The sequence below is a fragment of the Chenopodium album genome, chromosome 16 (genome assembly GCF_948465745.1).
Source record: "Chenopodium album chromosome 16, dcCheAlbu1.1, whole genome shotgun sequence".
Taxonomy (NCBI): domain Eukaryota; kingdom Viridiplantae; phylum Streptophyta; class Magnoliopsida; order Caryophyllales; family Amaranthaceae; genus Chenopodium; species Chenopodium album.
In genome coordinates, this window is record NC_137849.1 from 31,602,056 (window position 1) to 31,620,130 (window position 18,075).

General features: G+C 35.6%; 1 protein-coding gene across 1 annotated transcript; it reads right to left on the reverse strand.

Annotated features, from left to right (window-relative positions):
* Nucleotides 1-15,582: 15,582 nt before the first annotated feature.
* LOC145584069 (protein FAR1-RELATED SEQUENCE 6-like) lies at nt 15,583-17,564 on the reverse strand. The gene is made up of 6 exons (XM_081641008.1): nt 17,339-17,564; nt 17,170-17,249; nt 16,479-16,883; nt 15,872-16,384; nt 15,712-15,778; nt 15,583-15,614 (listed from the first exon to the last, which is right to left on the reverse strand). Exons 1-6 carry the CDS (start codon nt 17,562-17,564, stop codon nt 15,583-15,585), a joined length of 1,323 nt encoding a protein of 440 aa, XP_081497134.1.
* Between the last annotated feature and the right edge of the window lie 511 nt (nt 17,565-18,075).

The following is an 18,075-nucleotide window of genomic DNA, read 5'->3' on the forward strand; positions in this document are numbered from 1 at the left end:
TGCCTATTTACCAGCAGCGCAAGTGCCTCCATCTACTATCGGAGCCATGGGGAATTTCGGGGGAATTCAAGGCTCTATATATGGCGGTGGATATATTGTAGTTCAAGTACGAAGCACCAATGTCCATGACATGGGTGTTTTATACAAACTTCGTGTTGATGTTACTTTTCAACACGTGTATGGTGACTATGCAGGAAGGGTTGATAGGAAACCTTGTGAAATTATAATCAAAAGGGGAGGCATGGTCGTGACTCCATACGGCACGCCTTTTTCTATTGGAATTCACCATGGTGAAGTGCTATTTGTTAGAGGAATGGTGAGGTTTTAATTAACACTTTCAATTATATGATCATTTTGTATAATAATTTCATATTGTTTATGCTTCAATATCTTATTCGAATTATGTATTTGGGAATTTTGAATTTCGAGTGCACTAACATACGTTGTTCATTTTGCCTCTCGCAGAATCAAGAGCATAACATTGACACTAATCTGAAGCTGTTTTACGTTCGAGATTTGACTACATTCCCTGTTGTGCTGAAAATGGTTGGACATGTGGCAACTTCATTCATTCGGATCAAGGAAGAATGGGCTCGATGCTTGGGTTTTGCTCCTCACTCTATCATCATAATCAGGGAAAAAAAAATATTAACTTCCTACCACACCATAAGTGAGGCTGGAATTAAGAACAAAGACATCATCTTCTGCTTACCACACTTCGCATGAAGTGTTGCTTTTTTTTTCCCCTTTTATTCATTGCCTTTTGATGATTCGAAAGATAGATATGCTCTTGCTACGTAAGTAGCTGCAGGTAAAGATGGGCACGGGCCGTGCCGGCACGACTCCGGCACAGCGGCCCACCTGTGGGCCATGGGCCGTGCCGTGAACTGAAATTGGGGATTCGGCACGGGCACGACACATGGCACGGTGGCCGGCCCGGCACGGCATGAGGCCCGCCAGGCACGGCCCGGCACGGCACGGCCCGCGCCTAGCTGTTATAAACTAGCTGTTTTCCAACAACTATTAACGGCTAGTTTTTGACCAATTTTCCCACCCAAAAATCCCTATAAGTACCCCATTTCTTCCTCCAAATTTTTCACAATTCATCAACTCATTTCTCTTCTCTTATTCTCTAATTCCTACAATCTTACTCTCTTTTGTGCAAAGAAAAAAAATTCCTACTCTCTTATAAATTCTACTAGTCTACTACCAAAAAAAAAAAATCTTATATTTAAATTCGGGAAATTATAAGTTTGGGAAAGTAATTGAAGCGTCATTGTAAGATCTAACTCAACTTTATTTTAATTTGTTATTATTATTATTATTATTGTTATTATTATTGTTATTATTATTGTTATTATTATTATTATTATTATTATTATTATTATTATTAGTAGTAGTAGTAGTAGTAGTAGTAGTAGTATTATTATCATTATTGTTATTGTTAATATTGTTTTCTTGGAACAACTTAATTATATAAAAACTACTTTCTATTTTTATTGTGGATAATTTGGATTGTTAGTGAAATCTGTCTAAGGCGGGACTCGGGCTCAGGACAACGCCGTTCCTAACCACTCCTACCTGGGATCTCATTGACCCAAGTAATTTACAATTATTATAATTATTTTTACAAACTTAATTTATATAAAAACTACTTTGTAATTCTTATTGTTATTGTTATTATTATTGTTGTTAATTGATATTATTATTGTTATTGTTAATTTGTTATTGTTATTTGTATTATTATTGTTATTGTTATTATTATTGTTATTGACTTATTATTATTATTATTAAATATTAATCATGGCATCAAACCCGAACGCTTCCTCCTCCTCTAGAAAAGTCAAGTCAAAACGTAGGGAATCACCAAACCCAAACACTTCAATGCCCCCCCTAACATTCCCTTTCCCTCCCCTAACATGCCCTTTTCAAACATGCCCTTTCCCACCCCTAACGAACAAATGGATGATATGGCTCCTTGGACTATGCCTAGTTCGGAATTTCAACAAACCCAATTCTCACCTCATTTATACGGATCACAACATGAATTTTCTATTCCTAGTAACCAAGGTAGCCAAACACAAGCCTCCGGGTCGAGTGAACAATCCACCCACATGCCAAACACCCAAATTCTAAACATATTAGAGTGGTGTACCGAAGAGGAATTTGCTCAAACCAACCGAAAGAGTGATGTTTGGGCACATTATCAATTAAGTAAAGATGGATGGAAAGCTCGGTGTCAGACTTGTATGAAAGTTTTCTCGGCCAAAACCAAGGGAGGGACGGGACACCTTAGTAGACATGCAAAAAAATGTGGTGAACCATCTAGTGATCCAACCCAACCCAAAATTTCTCAATTCCATCCACAAGGCTTCATTTACAGTTATGAGAGAGATAGGGATGAACTTGGGAGAATGATAGTACATGTCGAACAACCTTTTCTTTTCGCCGAAAATGATGCCTTTAACAACTACATTAACTGAGCACTACAACCCAAACACAAAAAAATCTCCCGAAAAACCGTTCGATCTGCTGCCATGAAGAATTATCAAGAGTATAAATTGAAATTAGAAAATGAATTGGGTAATCTTCCTAGTAGAGTTTCTTTAACTGCCGATGCATGGGATAGTGGTTACGGACTTCACTATTTATGTGTTACTTGTCATTGGTTGGATAATGATTGGTTGTTACAAAAACGCATCATTCATTTTAAAATGCTTGAGTACCCTCAAACCGGTCTTAACATTTCTCATCATTTAATGCAAGCTATTGATGCATATAGTCTTAGGGATAAAATCATGTCTATGACTTTTGATAATGCAACTTCTATGACATTTAGTGCTAATTTGGTTAAACCCCAATTAACCGATTTAGTATTAGATGGAGATGCACTTCATATTAGATGCATTTGTCATGTTCTTAACTTGTGTGTGAATGATGGAACACAAGCAATTGGTCCATTTTATCACAAAATTAGGAATGCTATTATGGCTATTAATAGCTCTAACTTAAGATATCAAGAATGGAAAGGTTATTGCAGGCAACAAAGGGTAAAGGCTATAAAAATAGCACCGAATTGTCTAAGTAGGTGGAACTCCACCTATGAGATGTTGAGTAGGGCAATCGATTACAAGGTTCTTTTAACACATTTTTATAATCAAAAATTTCCACAAAATGCTTTACTAGAAGATGATTGGGTAATTGTGAAAAATATATGAAGTTTTTACAATTACTATATAGTATGACACATTGTTTTTCTTCTGTATATAATCCTTGTTCCCATTCTTTTCTTAGCAATGCATGTTTACTTGCACAACTTTTTGCCGAACACCGATCACAACAAGATTATCATGGATACCTTCCATCTATGGAGGAAAAATGGCGTAAATATTACACTAATATTCCTATGATTTATATTTTTGCTTCTATTTTAGATCCTAGGCAAAAGTATGATGGCACTTTTTTATTAATTGATATTTATTATAGTAACATGGATTTTGAAGATGATGCTGAAACTTTTAAAACTAAGGTGACTAATGAGTTTTTCTCTTTATATAGAGTTTATGAAAGTAAATATGGAACCGTGTCTTGATTTGCCCCTTCTCAAACATCCAAAAACGTAAGTAAACGGGCCAAAGGTTTATTTGCACAAGCTGCTAACATGATGTCCAAGTTTTTAGGTACGGAACCATCATCAACTACGAGAACACAAAGCGATGTTTCGGAGTTGCAAATGTACCTAAATTACGATTTCATGAAAGGCAAGGACGATGAAGAGAAGTTCGGCCTAAACATCCTTGATTGGTGGAAATCACAAACCATGAAACATCCAATTTTGTCGGCAATGACTTGTGATATTTTTGCTATCCAAGTCTCCTCCGTTGCCTCCGAAAGAGCTTTTAGTGCGTCGGGACGGGTTTTAGACGATATAAGAACAAGACCAAAACCCGAAACACTTGAAATGTGCGTTTGCTTCAAGGATTGGTTGGATGCCGAAACTCATTCCCAAGATCGTACTTATGCACAAAACGACGACGATGAAGGAACGTCGACTTCTTTTAGTTCTCATACTTCTCAATCAACTCAATTGGCCGATGAACTTAAACCACAAGAAGACGAAGACGAACCATAATAATTACATTATTACATATTTACATTATACACTACTGTACAATTTTTGTATTATCGAACCTCGTATTCCGTATAATAAATGAAGTTATTCACCAATTATTGTACAATTTTTAATTATCATTAATTATTTGTATTATCGATTTATCGTACCGGCTACCGGCATATAATAAAATAAGTTATTCTTCAATTTTTTGTGTTTTCGGCTTATCGCACACGTAATTTTTTTTTTATTATATGCATTGTTGTTTTTTGCTAAATTAATAAAATTATTTACATAAACTTAAACATAATTAGATAAATAATTTATATAACCTTAATTAAAATAAAGTTGTTCAATACAAAATATATTAACATTAATATAAACATAAATTAATAACATTATTTATATAAAATTAAGTTGTACTAAAAAATATATATATATCGTTTTTTTATTTACATTTATTATTAAAAGAAAAAAAAAGCCATGGGCTGGCCCGCGGCCCGGCACGGCACGGCCCATCAGGCACGTGGGCCGTGCCGTGCCGTGGGCTGGGGTGTGCCAAATTTTGGCACGGCACGGCAAGGCCCGCCGCGGAGCCGGCACAGCGCGCCCACCATCGCGGCACGGCCTACGACGGCACGGTACGGCACGTTGCCCATCTTTAGCTGCAGGGAACTTTTGGAGGGATTTTGGTGTGTTGTTAATGTTTTAATGAACTTGTAGACCTTCTTTTGTGTAATATAGCCACATGTATGGCGGGCATATTAGTAGAAGTATTAGTCTGGAGTAGTCGTACTTAAATGGGAAGTTTGAACAACTTTTAGGAGTTAATGTATTATAAGCCTTAGTGGTTTATATACTTGTACCTACTGTTGTGTGATGAAATTGTAATGATCTTTGCTATTGGTGAAATAATGAAAAACTTTTGCCCATAGACAACTCCATGAGTGTGACCAAGTCTTTATTTGCAAATGTTGTTTACAAAAAAAAAGCAATCACATAAAAAATTAACACATTTATTACAAACTTTGGGTGACATGCGAATAATCTAAACATAATATCAGTATTGTGAATGATATTAGTAGCGTATATTCTGTATGAAAGAAATTCGAATTTAGGTCCAAACTATTCAATTTAATTACAGTAATCTATGTAGTTGTAAATAATTAAAAAATGACAAACTTGAGTAAATACTTAAAGGGCACTACCTTAAGGTTTGAAGAGTTGATCGAGTAAATGCACTTTAAGATCTAATGCAAAAAGAAGGAAAAAAAAAGGAAGGCAGAAAATTCATATACAACAAAACGTATTTAAAAGGACTTTCTTTAAACAAAAAAAATGTAAAAAAAATAATAGACATAAAAGAAAATAATTCAAATGTTGTCGAGAAAATGTAAGGGAACACATTTGAACCCAGGACCAAATCAAACGGAGAACCAAGCCTGCATTAAAGACCCAACAACCACTAGAGCGTATAACTTCTTCGGTAAAATTGTTGATTAATTATTGTGAAGTGTCCTCTTGAGGGGATCAAGGTATAACAGTGGGGCACAGTTGTCACCCAAATGCCAAACAATATTTTTTTTTTCTAGTATGTATGCAGTAGGAAGGTTTATGTACATTATACATCTTTTTATAATGTTGAAATAAGTTCGGCTTAATAGATGGGCTTGGTTTGGAATTTGGGATTGTCATTTTGCTCCCTAGGTCCTAAGTTCAAGCCTGACAGATACATTGGATTACTTTTTTTAATTCAAAATTGAAATAAGATTGGCTTATAGGCTAAGCTTGGTTTGGAATTTGGGAGTGCCATTTTGCTCACTAGGTCTTAGGTTCAAGCCTAACAAACACATTATATAATTTTTTTTTTTAATTACTAGTTTAATGTATTTACTACTTGATATAATCTATTAATGAATACACATCTCTTTTTCTTTACATTTATATGTGTGAATATATGAGCGTAAATTATGTTTTTGATCTAATATATATTAAACTATTCATAACTGCATTTCAAAATGTAATTATTTCGAGTAAATAGTAATGGTGTCATTAGTGCATGACGTTGCAAAATTTGGGCTACCCAATCAATAATATGAATTGTAAAATGGGGAGTAGTTTGTCACACACAAGGAGTATAAAGCAAAAGTAAATGATGTTGTATGATGTTGGGCTACCCAATGACAATTACGGATTATAAAAAGGTGGGCTAGGCCATTACACATATGGACTATTCAAATTTCGTACCATATACTAGGCCTTGAGAAAGACATAGATTTAATCACGCAACAATTATTGGAACTTTAGGGAAAACAAATTTATTATGGGGATAATTAAAATTACGTTTTAATTTTAATTAAGTTTTTAGCTACCGAAAACTAAATTAAAAAATTTAAAGTTCATACAAAGAGATAGTTGGGGTAGAAGTGTGTAGGCCAAGAACTTCATATCCGTCGTAGAGGTTATCCATTATAGGAAACATAGATTCTGCATGGTTGTCACTGAAAATATAAACACTAAAAACACCTAAAATGTCATTCCTAAAGGTAATTATGATGAACAAAGTTCATGTTTATAAAAAACTTCAAATACAACACAACAACTGAATGAAAAAACAACGTTTGAAGGTTTTAGGTAGGTAGTGACTATCCATCAAGCTAAAACATAATCAAAGTTACACAAGTAAGAAATACAACAGAGAAAGGAATGGAAAACGATATCCGATGGTATTAGAAGGATTGTGACTCTCCATCACACCAGTTGTAAACACCCAAATGTGTCTCCCCAAAACCAAACCCAGTGATGAATACTTTTCACGTCATTTGATTATCGAACGAAGTGAAAGTGTGGAAAGTCTAGTGATGCGGTTATTTTTAATAAAACATCTCTCTTTCTGTTTTTGAAAATATGCTCTATTTATGAAAATAGTCAATCTAATTTATTTTGGTCCATGATAAGGGTCCAATAATAGTGTATTTGAATCGGGCTCAAAAAGAGCTTTCCAACGATATATTATAAGCTCAATTCCAATGAATAATGAGGAAGTTATGGCCTAAATACTAAATTGGGCTCGAAACGAATTTTATATGTGGGCCAATGATCTAGAGGAGGACCTATTAATTATTATTCCTAAAGTTATTAGGATTGATTTTAATCTTCTGGAATATTTAGAAGGTTCTTTTAAATTCTAATGAGATTATGATTAATAATTATATTTTTAAAGAGTTTTATTTGGAATAAAATAAGTGTTTTATGACAAACCTGATTTTAATTTGATAAACACGGAATTTGCTGCTTAATTATATTAAGAAGAGGATTCCGCGTACAAAGCGCGTTTTATCTTTTAATTAGCGCCAAACGACAGAGTTTGTCGCCTGGCACTGATGTCTATCGCCTGGCGACAGATGTCAGTTTTATTCCGTATAGAACTTGAAGTATTTTCTATCGTTTTCGGACTATTTTTCTATAAATAGGGTCCTAGACCTCCGTTTTTTTAGGAAGAATCATCAACAATTCACAATCATCATCTCTCTCTAATTCTATTCTTTCTCTCTAAAATCTAGAAGCTTTCTCTCTCTCTTCTTTTTCTAAACCTTCCCTCATACAAAATTCCACATTCACAAGTTCTAGTCACACCTAGCCAAGTTCGAAGTTGCCTTCGCCCTAGACGTGAAAGGTTGATAATTTCTGAGGGTTTGGTCCCAAATCTCTATTTCAATTATTTAATTTAATTGTTTAATATATTCCTTGAAGTTACTAACGCGTGTATTTTGTTATTAGAAAGAGATACGAGGCATCCAATAAGTAGTTTAATTATTATTATTTTGATATAGAAAGCATGTTTATATTATTTTGATTCTTAGTATCATGTGATAACTTGTTATTTGGTACGATTTTAGGGTACTTTTGAACCTTGTTTTCGTGATTATTCGACATCAAAGTTCATTATTTATCCTATTTTTATACAAATTTTGTACCATCCATGCTTCATGGGTTGTTTGTGTTTTTGATGTAATGTAGCTATTTTTAGCACCATATATGGATGTGATCAATCATGAGTGAACAAGGAGAAGGGCAAGCTTGGTTGATAGAGCAATGGAGGAAGAAGGATGAGTGCCTTAAAGAGAAATGGAAAGCTTTGAAGGATTGTTTGCACAAGGGTCAACTTCAACTGACTCTAACTTTTGTTCTACTTAACATTTTGAAGTGATTCAAATTGGAGAATAAAGTTCATCTCGAGAGCTTTCCAACGACTGGTCACATGCCTTATTCCGATGAGTAACGAAGAAGTTATGACCTTCCGAAAATAAGCTGTTTCGCCAGAAAAGGGCTGCACGTCCGTGCCAATAAGTGGCACGTCCGTGCAGGTCCCTGCACGTCCGTGCCAAATGAAGCACGTCCGTGCAAGGTCAGGCAGTAGCTACTGCTCGTATTTTAACAGGTCTGCACGTCCGTGCAACCTTTGGCACGTCCGTGCCGACCTGTAGACGGGTCGTTTTTCTCGTTTTCTCCGTCCTTTCTATTTGGGGTAATATAAATACCTTCTTAGCTCCGATTGTAAAAGGGGGAGCTTCTTAGTGTAATTTTAGCTTAGGTTAGGGTTTTTAGAGAGAGAAACTCTCATTTTCTAGAGAGAGAAAGTGGGAAAAACTTGTTGAAAGCTTGGAATATGAAGAATTGAAGGAAGGAGACTTGAAGATTTGATTATTTCTTGCAATATCAATGAGAATTTCTTACTCTCTCTCTTATTTTATTGCTTTAATTACTTATTTTTGCATATTTTCTAGTTTAATTACTTGTTTATGTTAATTTAGTGTTTGATTTCATGCTCTTAGTTGTTAATTCCTTAGCTTTTGCAATTTATAATGTTTTGTGAGTAGTTTATTTACTTGGGATGGTTGAAACCATTGATGAATTCACAAATACTTGTATGCATGTGTTGATTTAGCTAATGAGGGATGTTAATTAGTTGAGCTTAAGTGGTTTCATTGTTAGTTCTTGTAAGTGGCCATTGCTAGAACTATTTATCTAAGCTTTCTCAACGAAGGATCGAGAGATGAACTTGAGTTAGCTCCATTATGCTTAATTAACTTGAAATGCCATGAGAATAGGAATTTCCAGTCAAGGGAATGTTTATGTCATCGTGATTATGCTTTAACACTTGCTTTATGCTTTGTAACCACGAGAGTAGGTTGTATTCATGATTCAAGTAATCCCTCTAGCTTGAGAGAGTAGTTGGGTGCCTTAGATGACTTCCCCTAATTTATTCCCAATTGCTATGTTTTGTATGTTAAATTGTAGTTTGTGAATGACTTAATTGGTGGATACCTTCCCAAGATCCTTTTTATATTATTGTTTGTAGTTTTTTTCTTTATAACTCAAAACCCAAAAAGACTTGTCTTAGCTTATCACAAATCAATATTTGTTAGTGCTCCCCTTAGTCCTTGTGGGATCGACCCTTACTTGCCCTTTCTACCCATTAGAGAGACCAAGTTAGGTTTTTATCTTTGGTAGGCTCGACGACGGCCTATCAAAATTTTGGCGCCGTTGCCGGGGACTTCGGTTGACATTGGTTAAATATTGATTAGATGAGTCTAGGTGTTTGTACATATTTTTTTTTTCTTTATTTCTTTTGTTTTTATTATTTTTTTTTTAATTTTATTTTGGGGTTTCTTCCATTGAAATAAATGGCAATTTTTTCCCTTCCCCAATATGAGAATGAAACATTTTGGAGATATTTCCATAGGGTTAATGATTATATTGGTTATAACTATGGTCATAGACTTTTAAAGGTGGATATTTGTGAAGTAATTTTTGAAGGTTTAAATGATGAAATGCGAGTTGTTGTTGAATCCATGTCCGAAGGTCAATATATGTCTAATACCATTAATGAGAATTGGAGTATGTTTGTGTGGCTAGCTAAAGATACCTATGATTGGGAGATGGCTAATTACGAGACATATGATAATTTTAATGATGCAATTTCATTTGAAGAATGTGGTGATAATGTTTTGGATTCTAATGTTCCGAGTTTTGGTGATGCAAATTGTCAAAATTCTCCAAATTTTTTCTTGGATTCCAATTTTATGTCATATACTCCTTATGATGTGGCTAATGTGCATAATGTTGACACCTCTTCCCAATGTGATTTTCGAAATTTCTCCCATCCTCAAGAACCCAAGTCTTCTTTAGAGCTTGCTCTAGAACGTTTTGTGGAGGGTTGTGAAGAGTATAGGAAAAAAATGGACATAAACAACACTTGTACATCCATGAATCATCATAGTGAAACTTCTAGGGTTCAAATGAATGAAAATGAAAATTTTGAGAAGCCTCTTCTTGAAAAACCATTGCTTGATGACCCTATTTTTCCAAATATCATTAATTTGCATAATGAGCTTAATGTACCATTAATTATGAATGATGACAAAGTTGATGATTGTTTGTTGAATTCCACTAATGATATAGGCCTACTAAAGTCCCAATGTAATGTTGATGGTATTCTTCAATTTGATTATATTGATGAATTTTCAAGAGTTGTTGAGGATAACTATCAATTTGGAAAGAGTAGCCTAGATATTCATGATGAATTTTGGGAAAGTAAGCATAAAAGGAATGAATTTGAGGAAAATCCCTCTTTTCAGGACCATAGAGTTGAGAGTGAGGTAATTGTTGAGTCTTTACCAATTGAACATTCTTTTTTTGAGCCTCATGTCCCTTTCTCAAAAACTCTTGATATTATTGTCTCATTTCCAAACCTTTGCCCCCCTTCTCTTCCCAAGTTCACTTCACATGAGCCTCTTTGTACTTCATTCTATGATTTGCATGACCATTTTCCAACCAATGATACTCAATTTGGTGAATTTGATGTAAATATAGTTTTTGATTTACCAAATGAATCTCCAATGTGTTTTGTTGATAGTTATACTTTTATTTTTCCTTCTTTTCAATCTAGGACCTTTTTTAGATCTTTTCATTTTTATTTTAGGAAGCTTTGTAAATTAATGTATATTCTTTTCTTCTTCTTATTAAATTTTCTTCTTATTTTTATGGTTTTAATTTATGAAATGTGCTCAAGTGCATATGATAAGCTCCTTAGGAGTTTGTCAAATTACTTACTAGCTAAGGTCTAGCCAAAGACCGAAAAGAAAGGCAAATTTTCTTCCCTTTTTTTTTATTTGTTTATTTTTGAATAATGATGTGCATGAATTTTAATTGTATGATGATTTGAACTAACGAGCTTTATGAAACGATTCTCAATTAGGTACTCTCTATGATCTCTCCACTCCAAATTACATCTTATAATCTCAAATTCACAAGAATTTTGGAGTTTTAATTTTGCTACATTGGAAGACACATCTTACTCTACCAAATTTTGAAGATTTTATGAAGAATTTTGCGTCAAATTGAGTAATATCTCTTCCTCTATTCATCTCTTCTCAAGCTATTGATTTTATAATTATTTTTGCCATTCATTGGTTGCTTGTTTAAGAGTTTGGCTTGGGGCTAGATTTTATTGTATGTTGTGGTTTTTCGTTGTAGTTATGGATGTTGGACTAGATGTACTTGTTGAGATTGATTGTGTTCCTTCCCTCCCTCTCTCTTGATTATCTCTTCTAAGCATTGGGGACAACGCTTCGTCTAAGCTTGGGGGGGTACCTTCACGCTTTCATGAAGGGGGGTTGATTGTTAGTTTGATGCTTGAATTTGTTCATAGTTGTACATTTGGATATTCATGCTTTTTCTTCTTTTCTTTATCATAACTTCAAAAAACAAAAAAAAACACAAAAAAAAAAAGCCCAAGGATGAGACTCAAATGATGATGCTTATATGTTTTGCTTGCTCGACTCTTGAGTGATGAGTACTAGTTCTTTAGATGGGTGTATGCTAGAGTTGGGGTCATTTAGAAGCTTATTAATCTTGATTGCATTAGTGTATATGGAATGAAAGCCAAAGAATGCTCAATTGCACGTCTAGCATAGGATATTGTCAAATTTGCCCAAAGTAGGATATGTTTGAATCGAATTGCGGTCCCTTGTGCCCTTGATGTGCCTCCTCTCCTCCCCAAAATGAAACTCTATTAGGGAATTGGTTCTACTTGTATCATGTGTAATAAGTGGCATAATAAGCCACATGTTTTGAATAAAGAAAGAGCCGCTCACAGTTAAAAGAGGCGAGGGCAATGAATGTTGAAAAAAAAGAACAAAAAAAAAAAAAGAGAAACCAAAAGAAAAATTATATAGAAAAAGAAAGGGAGATAAAAAAAACTCCTCCAAAATTCTCAAAATTTTCACTTTTTCTATTCTAGAGGTCAACTTGTGGATGCCTCCCACACATTATCTATTTTGATGTTTATTGTGTAATTCCCGAGTTAGAGTGTAGTTAAAGGGGCTTGGGTGTGCATTTTGGGAGGGGGACTTGCATTTTGAGATTTTATAACCGAAAGAGGGCTTGTTGCAACTTTGGAATATCTAGATGTGCTCTAATGAACTAGTAAAAGGTATAAAGAAGTATCCTAGTGCAACCTTGCTTAGTTTTCCTCTTTACCCCCAACTCATGTGTACATTTGTATGATTGGTAATTCTTGAGAGTTGCTCACTTGTCTTGCTTGTGTCTCATATCCCGATGAGTTGACTTGGGTGAAAAAAAAAAAAAAAAAAAAATTGAAATTGTATGCATGATTTTTGATGATGTGTTGTAGTTTGTGTGAGTTGTGGGTTAAGCTCAATGGAAACCCTCACGAGATAAAAACTCGTCCTCTTAGGCGACTTAGGGGTTTAAATTGCTTTTCACTTGTGCTAAAAGTGTTTGTGGTTGTTACCATGCGGATTTGTGTTTTTGTGTTTCCTCTTTATTACCTCTCCTTGGTTTGATCATTAGCAAGTTATCTTCCTTCTTGATTTGACATGTTTGTTTTGCTCGAGGACTAGCAAAAGCTTAGCTTGGGGGGATTTGATAACTTGTTATTTGGTACGATTTTAGGGTACTTTTGAACCTTGTTTTCGTGATTATTCGACATCAAAGTTCATTATTTATCCTATTTTTATACAAATTTTGTACCATCCATGCTTCATGGGTTGTTTGTGTTTTTGATGTAATGTAGCTATTTTTAGCACCATATATGGATGTGATCAATCATGAGTGAACAAGGAGAAGGGCAAGCTTGGTTGATAGAGCAATGGAGGAAGAAGGATGAGTGCCTTAAAGAGAAATGGAAAGCTTTGAAGGATTGTTTGCACAAGGGTCAACTTCAACTGACTCTAACTTTTGTTCTACTTAACATTTTGAAGTGATTCAAATTGGAGAATAAAGTTCATCTCGAGAGCTTTCCAACGACTGGTCACATGCCTTATTCCGATGAGTAACGAAGAAGTTATGACCTTCCGAAAATAAGCTGTTTCGCCAGAAAAGGGCTGCACGTCCGTGCCAATAAGTGGCACGTCCGTGCAGGTCCCTGCACGTCCGTGCCAAATGAAGCACGTCCGTGCAAGGTCAGGCAGTAGCTACTGCTCGTATTTTAACAGGTCTGCACGTCCGTGCAACCTTTGGCACGTCCGTGCCGACCTGTAGACGGGTCGTTTTTCTCGTTTTCTCCGTCCTTTCTATTTGGGGTAATATAAATACCTTCTTAGCTCCGATTGTAAAAGGGGGAGCTTCTTAGTGTAATTTTAGCTTAGGTTAGGGTTTTTAGAGAGAGAAACTCTCATTTTCTAGAGAGAGAAAGTGGGAAAAACTTGTTGAAAGCTTGGAATATGAAGAATTGAAGGAAGGAGACTTGAAGATTTGATTATTTCTTGCAATATCAATGAGAATTTCTTACTCTCTCTCTTATTTTATTGCTTTAATTACTTATTTTTGCATATTTTCTAGTTTAATTACTTGTTTATGTTAATTTAGTGTTTGATTTCATGCTCTTAGTTGTTAATTCCTTAGCTTTTGCAATTTATAATGTTTTGTGAGTAGTTTATTTACTTGGGATGGTTGAAACCATTGATGAATTCACAAATACTTGTATGCATGTGTTGATTTAGCTAATGAGGGATGTTAATTAGTTGAGCTTAAGTGGTTTCATTGTTAGTTCTTGTAAGTGGCCATTGCTAGAACTATTTATCTAAGCTTTCTCAACGAAGGATCGAGAGATGAACTTGAGTTAGCTCCATTATGCTTAATTAACTTGAAATGCCATGAGAATAGGAATTTCCAGTCAAGGGAATGTTTATGTCATCGTGATTATGCTTTAACACTTGCTTTATGCTTTGTAACCACGAGAGTAGGTTGTATTCATGATTCAAGTAATCCCTCTAGCTTGAGAGAGTAGTTGGGTGCCTTAGATGACTTCCCCTAATTTATTCCCAATTGCTATGTTTTGTATGTTAAATTGTAGTTTGTGAATGACTTAATTGGTGGATACCTTCCCAAGATCCTTTTTATATTATTGTTTGTAGTTTTTTTCTTTATAACTCAAAACCCAAAAAGACTTGTCTTAGCTTATCACAAATCAATATTTGTTAGTGCTCCCCTTAGTCCTTGTGGGATCGACCCTTACTTGCCCTTTCTACCCATTAGAGAGACCAAGTTAGGTTTTTATCTTTGGTAGGCTCGACGACGGCCTATCATCATGTTAGGATGATTTTATTGCTTCCTAGTATTATGTTTAGGGTGATAACTAAGAATTCTAATATCATGTATGATGCTTCCTATTCTTTCCAATATCATGTTAGTATCATGTTAGGGATAAAGCTTTGATCTTTATTGCTTAGTGACATGCTAGGATTTGTTATTAATCTCGTTAGTATCTTGCCTAGGATCTTGCTATTATTATGCTTTATTGAGAATATTATTATGAAAATGATGATTGTTATTGTTATTATGTTGCTTGATATATTATTATTGTTATTGCTTGATCACGCCCTCTCTTGCAGGTTTAAAGGGAATTGTACTTGTAATCACGCTTAATAAGATAATTAATAATCTTGTTTAGGTTAATTTGATTATAATTCAAGTGATCGCCAATAATAGTTTTGTTTGTGCATTAATATTCAACCAACCTAGATTAAACAGGTTAGGGTTAATTTATTGGTTGTATGTTAGTCAAAAAGTGCACATGGATATGAGAAGAATAAAGCAGAGGCCTATTATTAGGGCAGGTTCAATCTCTTTTAGGTTGGATTTGTACCTTCATCCCCGAATATCCAGTCATGGTTCCAGACCACTATGGAGTTAGCGATCTCATGGATCGTGAAGGGGTGTAACCTTCATCCTGTGAACGGTTTACAAGTTCCTAAAACTTGTTGGCGACTCTTTTACTCTACCTTCCTTCCCTTTGGACGCCACCATGCTTAAGTGTATGATCACAGTGGGCTCAAGTGTGGGATGCTTGAATTATTCCCTACACCAGTACAAAGTGTTGCGGGTAAGGAACTCATCATCCCCCTTCACTATGCAGCATATCAAATTCGTGTGGGTCGTTTGGTTCATTTGCCATGACATTCGGATTGCGCGATACCTGCATAAACATTAAGTTAACAACACAAGTTATGTGTATAACGGTGTGGCCATCCAGAAAATGGTGTTGGCGTTAACCCTAAGATGTCATCATTTACCGGAAATTTTGACTTTCCTGCTGTTGCGAATGCCGAACTTTTGCTGATTCACCCCATCTTTAGCAGCCTATATCATCAACGTTGAACGACACATATATTAATATGTAAATGTAGTTAACTAGTTGAATAACTACACCTAACAACGGTCATCATCATTTACCTTTCCCTTCCTCTGTTGAGGTTGTTTAAACCCCATTTCAACAAGTGTTTTGCTTCTACTCCCTTTGGGCGGGCCACGTGGTTTCTTATTCCGAATAGGGTCTAGAGGTACAATGGCATCATGTTGGTGTGTAGTGTCATTCAAATTCGGGTTCTGTGTGGTTGTTGTGCCAGCATATACGTTATTGGTAGGAGTTGATTCCCCTAAATTCTTCTTCTTGCACCCTTCAACTTGAGCCCTCATCTGATTAATAGATTGTAGGACTAATTCTATGGTTTCGTCGTTTAATGTAACTACCTGGTCACATAGCCCTTCGAATGCAGTCATAAGATGGTTATACCTCTTCACCTTAACACTCTCCGAAGGATTGTGATATTCTACCTTCACACGGGTGTGTTTCCTTGATATGTCCTTGCGCCATCTACTGACAATGTATGTTTCTCGAATTTCAAAGACGTGATTTTGATCGAGTATTCTAATCATATGGTTGCACATAATACCATTAGTGACAAACTACAATCACACACCACTTCCTGTAAGTTGCAGATAAAAACCGCCTACGATTTGTAAGCTTTTCCTCGCTCATTCCCTTAGGAACAATCCACACTCGATCCTCCAAAATGTACTGAATAACTGTATCACTAATGAACTTTTCCTCTCGGCAAAAATAATACATCATCTTAGCACATTCTGTTTGCACTTCTTGAAACTTGGTGTCGGTGTACACTTTTTGAAAATTTTTCTCAACCTCGAATCCACTGATCAATCTCCACACATATTTAGTGCAATTTGCATCTGCATCTGCTTCGTCATGTGCACGTTTTTTGAGAGCTTTTGAATATTTTAGGGGAAATTCAAACATCTTTGTATGCTGACTCACAAACCCATCAAAGAAGCTATTTATGCTTTCCACTTTTTGTGTGGTCTTCATTCTAGCCCAAAAATAATCTTTCATGAAAGCAGGAATCCACATATGATGCTCATTGTACAGGGTAGTCAACCAATCATTGATCTGCAACTTGTACTCGACAATAAAGGAGCACCAACAACTTCATAGACAATTCTCTTCAGTTGGCTTTTGAACTCCTTGTACCTTTGATAAAATGACAACAAATTATGTACCAGTTATTTTACAAACATAGCACTATCCTAATGCAACAAAACAAATACCAACTTAATTTAAATTGTACTCAAATACATATACAAAAATGTCCTCACCTTTTACATTCTCCAAGCTTTTCTAGAATCTTCCTCATTATGTGCCAAATACACCATCGATGACATGTTTAAGGCATTACCTCCTTAAGAGGCTTCCTCATGGCGGCCGCTTGATCAGTAAGTATGGCACGTGGTGCTCGATTATCCATACTAGAAGCCACTGTGTAAATATCCACAAGAACGTATCACAATCTTCATGGGATACCAATGCACATCCCAACAATAATGATTGCCCGTGGTGGTTAACACCGACAAAATTAACAAATGGAAGCTCGTATTCATTAGTTAAATACGTTGCATTGAAGCATACAACATCTCCAAACTCTGCATATGCAACCCGACTCTGACCATCGACCCAAAAAACGTCTTTCAATCGCCCTTGGTCATCAACACGTTGAGCATAATAAAAGTTGTTGGTGGTGGCCTGCAAGTGCTGGAAATACGCTATCATAGCAGTTGCATCTCCCCCAACCATCTTCAACCCCTTGCTTTATACACCTCATGTTGTAGGTATTTCACAGTTAAGGTCATGTTATCCAACCCTTTACGCTCCACGGCCATGCATCCATGAATTTGTGACACAGGAACTCCCTCATCATAGAAATTCAACAAATTCTTCCTAACCCTTGGTGTCAAGTGCTTCATCCGATACTCCTTCACAAGCTTAGATTGACTAGGGATGGGGTCGTGGTTGTCATGTTTCAGTACTACTTTCCTCACCACCCACTCCTTGTCATGATTTACGCCACTATATAGCATCACACCACATTAACATTTCTTAGATTTCCTCTTCCTACGATTTAACTCATCATCACATACCTTTCCACTTACTACACCATCAGACCCACCCACACCCATAACCTTTGCCCTTTTTTAGCTTTATTGGCCGCATGTTTGGTCTACCCCAAAACTCACACCTCCATGTTGTTACAGGTCTAATGCGTAAGACACCCTTAGAAAACACGACTTGGACTTTACTCACTCCA